This window comes from Psittacula echo, assembly GCF_963264785.1.
Source record: "Psittacula echo genome assembly, chromosome: 16".
In the NCBI taxonomy this organism is placed as follows: Eukaryota; Metazoa; Chordata; class Aves; order Psittaciformes; family Psittacidae; genus Psittacula; species Psittacula echo.
The window spans coordinates 1606967-1618447 of NC_137752.1; the positions used below are offsets into that span (position 1 = coordinate 1606967).

Below are 11481 nucleotides of genomic sequence, written 5' to 3' on the forward strand. Positions count from 1 at the left end.
GCTTAATGTAGGGAGCTCGCTGTAGGAACCCTCATCGTTCAGAGGCACACAGTGCTATCGTGAAATGTCCACTGAAGGAAGCATTGCATTTGTCAGCTGAGATTGTTCCGTGACTTGCCACCTCCATCCTTTACTCATTTTCAGAGTAAACATTGCATTATGCAATCAGCTGCACCTGCTTTAGAAGGAAATTGGATGTTGTTTTGTGTGCTTCAAGTCAGGTAGTTGTTGGGTTTAGGTCTTTCTAATTTATCCCGAGGTGATTTTACCTCCCAGAGTACCGAGCGGTGATGCTGTTACTTCGGCTGCTTCATTTGGAGAAGCCCAAATTCGGATCATTTTTTTTTCGGGAAGCAAATTCTATTCTGATTAAATCAGTTACAAACCCTCTGATGTGACGTTCTGAAATATTATTTATACTGCATGTTTGAAGGGGAAGGCATTATGTGTCCAAATAAGTCTTCCATTCTCTTGTGCATTCCAGCCAAGGCTGTGTCTGTCTCTGTTAGGATGAGAGTTTAGGGCAGGTTGTATCTCAATAAGCAGCCTGATTCTGATTGCTCATGCTGTCATCCAGTTTAATGGAGTTTAAGTGAAGGCAAAGACAGACTTGGACCTGGTGCTTCACTTCCTCCTCTATCAGATGTCTTAATGGAGCATTGGATAGCTCACCTCACTCATTTATGAACCAGAAAAGTAGCTGAGCAATTATTGTGTTAGGCAGATGGAAGCCAATTCTGCTGAACTCTAGAAAAGGGAAACAGGGTTTAGTGAAGGACCCTGAGATTTGCATCAGCAGGAACAAATTTAGAGATTGGGAAACACTGAATAACTGGATAACTCCAGTACAGCAAGGTAATTTTCTTCTTGTAAGGCAGTGTAAACACTTCAGTTCTGAGCTCTCAGCATTACCTGCTCCCTGTAACATTGTCTGTGCAGGATGTGGAAGAACAACCCATTTCTCTTGCCCTTCTGCTGGAGCACTGCTCTGCTTTCGTCACGAAGGGTTTTACTCAGTGCAAGAGCTGCTCCGTTCTGGGATGAGGCAGCAGTTGGGAATATGGCAGTTGCCTTAACAGGGGTTAGAGAAGCCATGAACATAGTTATAAAATTACCATTCAGAATAGGAGTTCCTTTCTGATCCTGGCTGGGGGATAATTTACGTCCTGGATAGTGAAGTTTATAATCCAATCCAATGTAATTGAGCATGCTGGAGTTATCCATTACCTAATCTTTAGTTAATCCTAATAGGTTTTGGCCCCAATGTTTTCTTGTGGCAGGGAGTTCTACAGATTAATTATGTTATATAAAAAGGCTTTTCCTTTCAATTCTATATTTGCAGCTTTTAATTAAATTGAATGTTTGCTGGCTCCCCTGTTACACAGGAAGGAATAAATAGTCCTTGGCCACTTTGTTGTATTTATACTGTTAGTGTGTCCTCCTCAGATTTCCATCATAAGCCTTAGTATAAAAAGTTTAAAGCCTGGCCAAAATAGCCTAAAAGCACAAAAGCCCAACAGGGAGATTTTCTCATGATCGAATCTTGTTTGTTCACTGAATGTTTCTGCAGCTTCCAATTGGCATAACGAAAGTGAGCGTCAAAGATTTACTGTCCCTTGTTCCTCAAGTTTCTCAAAATAACACATAGACAAAGAAATAACCTTCTGTGGTTATTGCACACGTGTGTCAGAGGGAAAAAGCATCCCCTTCACACGGTGCTGTTGGTCTGACGTACATGGTGAGGTGTGTGGTCAGTGCTGTTCTTAACCCATCTTCACTGTTCATTGTGTGCACCCAATGGCTCTTGCTCCTATGGGAGAAGCCTGACTCCATGCTCTCTCCATGAGGCTGGAGGCCAGTTCCTGCCTCCGAGAGCTGCAGGAGCACCTCTGAAAGCTGCTGCTGCTGTGGCTGGATGTGACACTGTTTATTAAATCAGTGACACTGATTTAATATCAAAATGTGTCTGTGCTTTGTAAGGACACTTGTTCCAGAGTCCTGTCCCAAGAAGCAACTGTGGGTCTCTTTAGGAATTTATGATACCTATAATTACAGCACCTGGGCTTGGGTATTAAAACAGTTTGTAGGTAACTAGGCAGAGGATGAAGCGATGTTGCTCAGTACCACTTGCTTTGTGCTGGAATCCAGTGAGAGGGCCCAGGAGGAGGCTCATTAAGAGGAAAGTGCAGAGTTTCCAAATGGAGTCTTGAAAATCAGGCAGCTTTGAAGTGATCTGATCTGGGGAGATGCTGGTGTCAGCGGCAAGCGAGGACATTCAGCTTCTGAAACACTACCACAGCAAAAACCCCAAACTGCAGCACAGCCAGTGTTGGATCTGGAGAACTGGTCCATTTCTGTGGGAGTGTTGAATTCCCTGCTCTCAGTCTTCGTGCATGTTTTGATGTTGAAATCAGTCATTGCTGCTGTGAGTTAGAGCTCCAGCAAATACATGAGTGTGTTGGCTTTGATTTGTTCTGCTGCTTTTCATCTGTATACAAGCACAAAAGGTTTGCAGTGATGGTTTTGCCGTTTGAACAGCAGCAACTGTGGGTTTGAAATAAGGTAGGGGTTTCTTTGCTCCACACCATTACTTTTGATGTTGCTGTGACGCTGCTGGAAATATGACAAAATGAACCAATGCTCAACCTGCCACTGGTTTGGGTTTGTTTCCTAAGAGTGAAAAAGTATGGAATTGGGACGTTAATACCCATATTGATGCTCTAACTGTATAGCCAGTGAACCAGCCAAGGTGTTCACCTCACTGCTGGTACTGACCTCATCTGGAAATGTCTTCTCGGTTTTGATTCTGGTTGTGTGAGTCTTGGTTTGCTTGTTCTGATTTTCTATCCTGTGGATGTTGTGGCTGCCCCATCCCTGGCAGTGCTCAAGGCCAGGTTGGACACAGGGGCTTGGAGCAAGCTGCTCCAGTGGAAGGTGTCCCTGCCCGTGGCAGGGGTTGGAGCTGGATGAGTTTTAAGGTCCCTTCAACATAAACCAGTCTGGGATTCTGTAATCTTTATAATGACAAATTACATCCTTGTACATTGACTGTAAAGATCTATTGTGTCTGCTGGGGGATGTGCGATGCTGCTTTGCTTGGGGAGTTATTGGTGGGTGCATTACAAGAAAATGTTTCCTTTGAAAATTCACCTCACACCTGCTCAGTCCTGGAGGCCGGATTTGGGAATTTTCTTGTTCCACAGGAGTTTCTGCAAGCCCACTTCCCTATGGGGATCCTACCACGCTGGTGGCAGGTATTTCCAAGGAGGATTTCTTTGTGCATGGAGCCGCCTTTGCTCTTCAGATGTTTTTAAAGAGGAAGGACTAAACCTGCCTAGAAAATGAAAGGAGGCCTCTGGAATGTGCCAGGGAAGAGAGAAAAGCTGCGAGTGCTGAAGGAGCCTGATGGAGTTGTTCCTGAGAACTCTCCATTTTCAGCTACCCTGCTCAGAAGTGGCTGGGAGCGACCATCTCGCCAAACGGTCCCGAGTGCGTTGTGCAGGGCTGCGCTGCTTCCGAGCTGTTGGAAACGGTGACTGTGCCATGAGAGTGACTTCAATGTTTTATTTATTGGAATTCAGTAACCGGACGTCTTCACGTCCGTTCTGGGTTGGTTCCTTGGTTTTTGCTCAGTCTCATACCTCTGGAGGGAGGAAGGAAGTGACTGTTTTGTACTGACCTGTAAACTAATGTGCTCGTTGGAAATAAATTGCAACCATTTGGCATGTTTTGGCTCTTTACCTGTGTCCTCAGGTTCTGTACCACAGGGAGAGCTGGTGTGCACCTCCCTTCCCAGCTGTAGCGGTCGTGTCGTTTGGAAAAGCACCAGGAATGGGTAACCTTGAACTCCATTGTTTTCACTGTTATCCTGTAACTTCACGTCATTGAGTGTCTGTGGCAGTGATGGGCACAACTGGTGGTTTCTGAACCATGATTTGCCCGTTTCTCTACACACGCACACAAATCTTCCTTTCCCTTTGCCTTCCAGGCCCATTGGCCAGGATGGCTTTAATGTCCACTGAGGCTTCTGAATCCTGTGGCTTCAGCCATACTGACACAGAGCGTGGGATGCGTGAGCTGGTGAAAACCCTGGTTATCTACCTGCTGAAGTGCTCCAGGGTGTTGTTAGGAACCAAAAGGACTGGGAAGTGTAGGTGAGGACATTGGAAGTTGGGCACCGCCATGCACTGCTCCAGAGCAATATGCATTTCCTTGCTGGCCCGTGACCTTGCCTGGGAAGCAGTGACATTCCCCTGGGGAGCCTGAGGAGTGGCCTCAGCACCCAAATGTCTTGAGGACAAATGCAGGCAGGGGTAGACGTGCCCTGTCCTCACCACCCTCAAAGGTAACACAACTGCTGCCCCTTGTAACGTACTGGGGGCTGGCCTGGGCCCTCGCTGCTCGATCCGATGCTCTCTAGATGCAGGGCCAGCGTGAGGTTGGGAGCTCGGGGCCGGGCAAAAGTCGCGGTGCTGCCGTCCGGAGGGAGCATCTGTGCGTGCTGGGAGGCTCCCGCCCCTAAGCTGCTTTTATTAATTTGTAATCCCCTGCGAGCAGGAGGTAAAGGGATTCGGGGATTAACGGGCTCACGGTAACAACCACAATTACCAGCTCCTGCTGCCTGGGGCAAGCGGGGCGCACGCACGGCGCTGTCCACCCCAGCACGTGCACATGGGGGGACACAGACGGGAACAACGCAGTCGTGATCACACCGACACCTTCACACACGCAGTACACATGAGCACCCATGGGACAGAGCATGAGCATCCCGGTCCAGGCACAGGCATACAGGCTACGGGCAGGGATGGGGGCTGGCACAAACGAGTGTGCACACACACAAACAAGTGCACAACCCTGCACACACACAACTACCCCTGCAGCCACGTGTGTTCTTGTCCCACACCCCCATGTGCACATGTGTGTTCCTGCACACGCACATGCAGATACACACACAATGCACACCCGCACGCACACGTCCATGTCTGCCCCATCCTCAATCAGTGCAATTAACCTCCTCCAGCCGCAGGGCGCGGGTCGCCGTGGGTCAGACTCGAGTCCTCACCATTACCTCGCTGCTCATTAACTAATTAGTGGAGGGGGAAGAGTCCCCCCCGCTTCCCATGGGCGATGCTGGGGAGACCCGGGGGCAAACGAAACGGGGGCCCGGGGGAGGCTCCCCCCCTCGATTCCCCGGTCCCATCGCGCCGGCCACGCGTGGGACGCGGGGGACGATGCCCCCCCCCGCCTCCTTCCCCCTTTTGTGATGCTAAAGAGCCCCGCGGCGAACCGCGGCCCAGCTGCGGCCCGGCCCGACGGTCGGTGCCGCCCACTGCCCGCCCCCCCGCGCCGGCCCCGCTCCGCCCCGGGTGGCGGCGGCCGCCCCCCGCGCCGCTCCCTGCGCTCCCCTCCGCGCCGCTCCGCCACTCCTCCGCAGCCACCCGCGCACCTCGGACGGCGCCCGGCGCGCCCGCGGGGGCCGCGATGCTGCTGGAGCGGGTCCGCGCCGGCTCGGAGAAGGCCGCGGAGCTCTGCCCCTTCCCGCGGAGCCCAGGTGAGGGAAGGGTGGAGCGGAAACCTCCGCGTGCCCCGGTGGGAGCCGGCTGCCGTCTGTGCCGGTTCCGCGCTCCTCGGGGCTCCCTCGGGGCTGCAGTTGGGGTTGGCTACAGCGAGGGAGGGCGGCCCGGCGGCACCGAGGTGTCCGTCCCGTCCATCCCGGTCCATCCCTTCCGTCCTGTCCGTCCCACGCTCCCTCCCGCTCTTTCCTGCCACCGGACACCTCCCGCTGCCCCCCGCACGCCGCCGGCTCCAGCCCCGTTTGTGTCCCGTCGGGTCGGGATTGGGGCTCCCCGAGAGCTGCCGAGGGGAGGCGGCGGCTGCCCCGCGCTCACGGCGCTGCCCGGCCCCGGCGGGAGCTCTGCCTGGCTCGGCGGCTGCTGCCCCGGGATCCCGCCGCTCCTGCACAACGAGGACAGGGAGGAAACGGGGATTTTCTGCCCGCGGACACCCCCTCCCTGCCGGCGGGACCCCCCCGCAGCCCCCGCCCGGCTCCGATCGGGTTTTTTCGCCGTTTTGGGGAAGCTCCCGTTAATTCCTCTCCTAAACGTTTTTTCCTCCCGTTTAACGAACGCAGTCAGCACCGTCGGGGAGGGGAGAACCGCGCTGACCTCCCCTGGCATATCCGGGGCACCGAGGGTCCCACGGGGGGTGGCAGAGCCGGGTCCCGGGCAGCGGGTCCGGTTCCAGTGCGGGGCCGCCCCAGTTCTCGCCAGCATCGACCGCGGCCGACGGGGCCTTAAAAACACAACGACGAGGAGCCTGGACGGGACCCCCCGGAGTGCGAGGACCGGGATATCACCGGGACCGAACCCCCGGTCAGGGCAGCCTCCCGTGTCGGGCCGGTGCCCCCCGTCCTGCCCGGTTTTGCCTTTCTGCGTCTCCGCGGTGCGGGCATCGCAGCAGCGGTAGTTGCGTGTTTGATCCCGCGTATCGGGAGACGCTTTTGCTATCGGGGGGGGCCGGAGGCGACACCGCCGAAAGCGAAACCGGGGGGAAGGAACGACGCGAAAACTCTGGTTTCCCGTAGGACGCGACCCTCGTTCACGGCCCCGCGGTGCCCGAACAGGCTCCGTTGGGGCTCGGGGAGGCAGCGGGAAGGGAGCAGCGGGGCGCACCGGGGCGGGGGGCCGGGGCAGGGCGGTGGCAGCCGGGCCCGGCGGGGGTTCGGCGCCGCGGGGGGGGCCGATCCGCGCTGTGTTTTGCCAGAACCGGGGGCAGATCCCGAGTTTCGCGGCTCACAACGAGACGGGGCCGCGGCCGGCGCTGCCTCCCCCGTCGCCCGCAGCCGTGGCCCTCCCGCCATGCCCAAGCAGGGAAGGGGCGGCGGGAGGGAACGCGCCGCCAGCCCGGGGGATTAAATAAGCGCGGTGCCCGCCCGGCGCTTCAGACCCGCACTCGCGGGAGGGCTGCGGCTCCGAAGAACCCGCTTTAGAGAATTAAACCCCGTCAACGGAGGGGTGGCAGCGGCCCGGGATGGGGGACACGGCACCGAACCGCTGTCGTGATGTGGGGGAGCCCGGGGGGGAGTGAGGCTGTTCCGCACCCCGGCAAATGGGCGGCGGGTGCGGGCTGGAGGGACCTAGGGGAGAGCTGCGCCCGCACCCCGCGGAAGATGCGCCAGTGCCGGCGGCCCGTGTGAGGGAGCATCCGCGGTGTCGCCATGCAGCGTAAGGGCTGCGGGCCGGGCTGCAGCGGGACCTCGAGGGGCTCTGCCGTGTTACCGTGCCGCTGCCTTTAGCACCGCCGTTGTTTGGGTTATTTGTTTGGACACGGTGAATTGTTGACACCATGAATGCCTACAACGACATCATCGCCGCCGCTCCCCTCCGCAGAGCTGTACATCTCTCTATATCGGGTTATATATAGATACTCTTACATCTTTATACAGCCGTGTCTATATTTCTCTCCATCTGTATCTATACCGATGTATCTATATTTATGTATCTCTATATTCATATTTTTACCTACGTATTTCTATACCTATATACAGATATCTATATATTTGTGTCCATATATCTTTACATTTTTGTTTTCTGGCTACTGAATCTGTTTAGTTTTATATCCCTATCTCTCTGCATCCTTATGTCATCTCTTTCTGTATCATCTCTGTTCGTATCTGCAGGGCGGCAGGACAAGCCGATCGCGTTTTTATTTTGAGTGCAATCCTCGTGATTTTCGGTAGTTTCTTTCCCTCCCGCCGTTATTTGCGGGTGAATTTCTGGAGTGCAGCGGGAATAACAGGAGAGCCTGGAATAAATAATTGCACTGCAACTTTCTCGCGGCTACCGCGGTGGGCACGGGGGGGTAATTTCGTTCCCGTCCTTTCCCTTCTTGTTTTCGCCGGTGCTCCCGGCTGCTTCCCCCGGGGTTCGCTGCGCTCCGCGGCGCGGGGGGAGGCTCACGCGACCCCACGTCAACGGATTTGAACGAATACGAATCTTTTTCATCCCAAAACTGGTTTCGGGGGGCGGCGGCTGACGGGGTTTGCCTCCCCGCAGAGATCCCGCTGTGCGCCGGCTGCAACCAGCACATCGTGGACCGGTTCATCCTCAAGGTCCTGGACCGGCACTGGCACAGCAAGTGCCTGAAATGCTCCGACTGCCAGACGCAGCTGGCCGAGAAGTGCTTCAGCCGCGGGGACGGCGTTTACTGCAAGGAGGACTTCTTCAAGTGCGTGGGGACGGGACGAGGATGGGGACGGGACGGGGATGGGGACGGGCAGGGCGCCGGGAGCCGGGGCGGCGGCGGCGGCGGGGCCGGTTCAGCACCGCGGACAGCGCCGGGGCCGGGCGGGTTCAGCGCCGCGGACAGCGCCGCGGACCCGCCGCGCTCAGCGGCCGCCGCTTGTCCCCTCCGCTCAGGCGCTTCGGGACCAAGTGTGCCGCCTGCCAGCAAGGCATCCCCCCGACCCAGGTGGTGCGCCGGGCCCAGGACTTCGTTTACCACCTGCACTGCTTCGCCTGCATCGTCTGCAAACGGCAGCTGGCCACCGGCGACGAGTTCTACCTCATGGAGGACAGCAGGCTGGTCTGCAAGGCGGACTACGAGACGGCCAAGCAGAGAGGTACCCCTCGCCCCGTCCCTCCCTCTCCTCCGAGGGCAGCAGGGAGCCGGCCCTGGACCCTCCTGCCCTCCGGGACGCGCTCTCGCACCGGGCGGGAGGGATGCTGGGGGCATCCTCCGTCAGGGGGTGACTGGCGGGGGTTCCTTCACCTCTAACTCTCCACGTGTCGGCAGAGGCCGAGTCCACGGCCAAGCGGCCCCGCACCACCATCACTGCCAAGCAGCTGGAGACCCTCAAGAACGCGTATAACAACTCGCCCAAACCGGCGCGGCACGTCCGGGAGCAGCTTTCCTCGGAGACGGGGCTGGACATGAGGGTGGTGCAGGTGAGGGGGGCGGCCCTCGGACCCCTCCGGGGCTGCCGGGGCTGCGAGGGGGAGCGGCGGGGAGATGGGGCCCGTTCCGGCAGCGAGGGATCTCCCCGGCCTGCCCCGCTTGCAGGTCTGGTTCCAGAACCGCAGGGCCAAGGAGAAAAGGCTGAAGAAGGACGCGGGGAGGCAGCGGTGGGGTCAGTACTTCAGGAATATGAAGCGGTCCCGGGGGACCTCCAAGTCCGACAAGGACAGCATCCAGGAGGAGGGACCAGACAGCGACGCCGAGGTCTCCTTCACAGGTCGGTGAAGGGGCTTTGCCCCGTGCGGTCCCTCCCTGCGAGGCTGCTTTCGCCCCCCCGGTGCTACGTTAATAATCTTCAGCTATAACATAACGAGTGAAAACGAGCCCGAGGCGGGGGCGCGCAGAGCCGCGGGTTTCACCGCGCTGCGGCCCCTGCTGCCCGGTCCTGGCCGGGATGGGGGGGACCGGAGCTGCTGCAGCGGAACCTCCGCTTCGCCGCGGCTGAGCCAGCACCGACAGAGAGCAGCGGGAAAGCGGGGAGAGCTCCCGGGCAGCGCTGCGGGTGTTGGAGCCACTGCTCGTGTTCAGCCCTTTCAAAGGGCTCTCGGAAATACAAAACCCAGAGTCCGGAATCACTGAGCGCTTTATGGGGAAAAGTGTGTGGAATCTTTTTTTCGCCCTATTTAAGGGGGGGTATTTGCGTTAGGACTCCCCTCCCAGCTCTGCGGGAGCTGTTACCTCTCCGCTGGGCTGTAGAAGGGAGATTGCTGTGCACCAGGAGGTTTGTGCATTGAAGGGTCCCATCTTTGGAGCAGAGATTCCTGCTGACAAACCCAGGGCCATACCGACACCACTGCTGCTCACCCCACACCTCCAACCAGCACCTGGGCTGTGCCACCACCGTGCCCAGACCCCTGTGTGTGTGTACACTGGTTTTGGGAATACAGGAGAGCAGCTGAAATGTAGAACTGTGTGTATTTACACACATGTACGTCTATTACTGACAGATCTTTATACGCACAGTTGGCATCCCAGCTTCTCCCTCATGTTCCTAAAAACTATATGATTTCCGACTCTGTTTATACACACTGTGCCATCAGCTCCATTAAATAGGAATTCACACTAAATAAGAACTAAACAGTGTTAAACAATTATTGCCAGCTTGATGCCACAGACAGGTTTGTAGCCTGGGCAGCACAGCAGTTCCCGCTGCCCCTAACGAATGCAAACCAGTTTTGGTGGTGACTTAAAAAATACTGATGTTTCCAGAAGTGTTTTAAAGTCGTACAAATGTGTTTCATCGGTTCCTGAGCACAAAATCACTGCTGAGATTTAACGTCTTTTTCTCCTGAGCAATGGGGAGGTTTTCTTTCACCTATGAATGTTCAGGTAGCTCCTAAAAACGCTATCATAATTCCAGATAAACCTCACAGCCAAACAGAACTGCAGAGCAAAAGGTGCAAAGACGTTGAGCTCACATTCCCCTTTAAGGGATTATTTTTAAATCACAGTCTCATATTCTAATATGTATTTTTTGTGCATATTTTTAAAATCCAAAACGTATTAGGTGTTTGTACTCAGAAAAAGTAATAATCTCATGGCCTTCTATGAAGATCTGTCAACAAGAATGGGAATAATAAGGAATTACAAGAGAGAAGTGTGTGGCTGCTCAGCTCCCATCCGTCTAACCTGTTCATTCCCAGAGCTTGCAGGAGTTCCCATGCAAACAATGCCCGCCGTGGCCATTGCTCTCCCAGTAAAACCAGTCCATTTCTCTTTCAGATGAGCCCTCTATGTCTGAGATGAGCCATTCCAATGGGATTTACAGCAATCTCAATGAAGCATCCCCTGCTCTGGGTAGACAGGCTGGGACCAACGGGAGCTTTGCTCTGGATCACAGTGGCATCCCAGCTCAGGACCAGTACCATGACCTGCGATCCAACAGCCCCTATGGAATACCCCAGTCACCAGCTTCCTTGCAAGCACTGCCAGGCCACCAGCCTTTAATATCCAGCTTGGTTTACCCAGACAACAGCTTGGGCATCATGGGACAAAGCGGACAGGGGGTGCCCCCATCCATGAGGGTCCTGGCTGGGAACGGACCAAGCTCTGACCTCTCCACTGGCAGCAGCGGGGGATACCCGGATTTCCCTGCCAGCCCGGCCTCTTGGCTGGATGAAGTCGACCACGCTCAGTTTTGATAGAGGGTTCATCCCCGCACAGTGGGAAGGGAAAGGACTCGGTGCTGTGAAATGTCATCTGCCCCTGGAAATGAAGGAGGAACAAACCGGGACTGCTGAGCGGGGCAGGGAAGCGTCAGGACATAGAGCAGATGCGCTTTCGGATGGTGACCCATAGGCAGGGGCTGGAGGCCGGTGAGCAAAGACAATTGCAGTGCAGTGACGGGCACATGGAGCGTCCAAACCCATTCTTGTGTCTTTACTAAACACCAGGACTTGCGCTTTACAGATTTGATATGAGGTATTTTGCTTTCTGTTGTCAGTGCATTCTCCCAAGCGAGGACTT

The 11481-nt window shown here is 55.8% G+C and overlaps 1 protein-coding gene across 1 annotated transcript; it reads left to right on the forward strand.

The window, feature by feature from the left end:
* Window positions 1–5481: 5481 nt before the first annotated feature.
* On the forward strand, window positions 5482–11156 carry LHX3 (LIM homeobox 3; the record flags this gene model as incomplete). The annotated part of the gene is made up of 6 exons (XM_080630746.1): window positions 5482–5551; window positions 8055–8226; window positions 8418–8620; window positions 8794–8945; window positions 9061–9232; window positions 10738–11156. 6 exons carry the CDS (start codon window positions 5482–5484, stop codon window positions 11154–11156), a joined length of 1188 nt encoding a protein of 395 aa, XP_080486872.1.
* Between the last annotated feature and the right edge of the window lie 325 nt (window positions 11157–11481).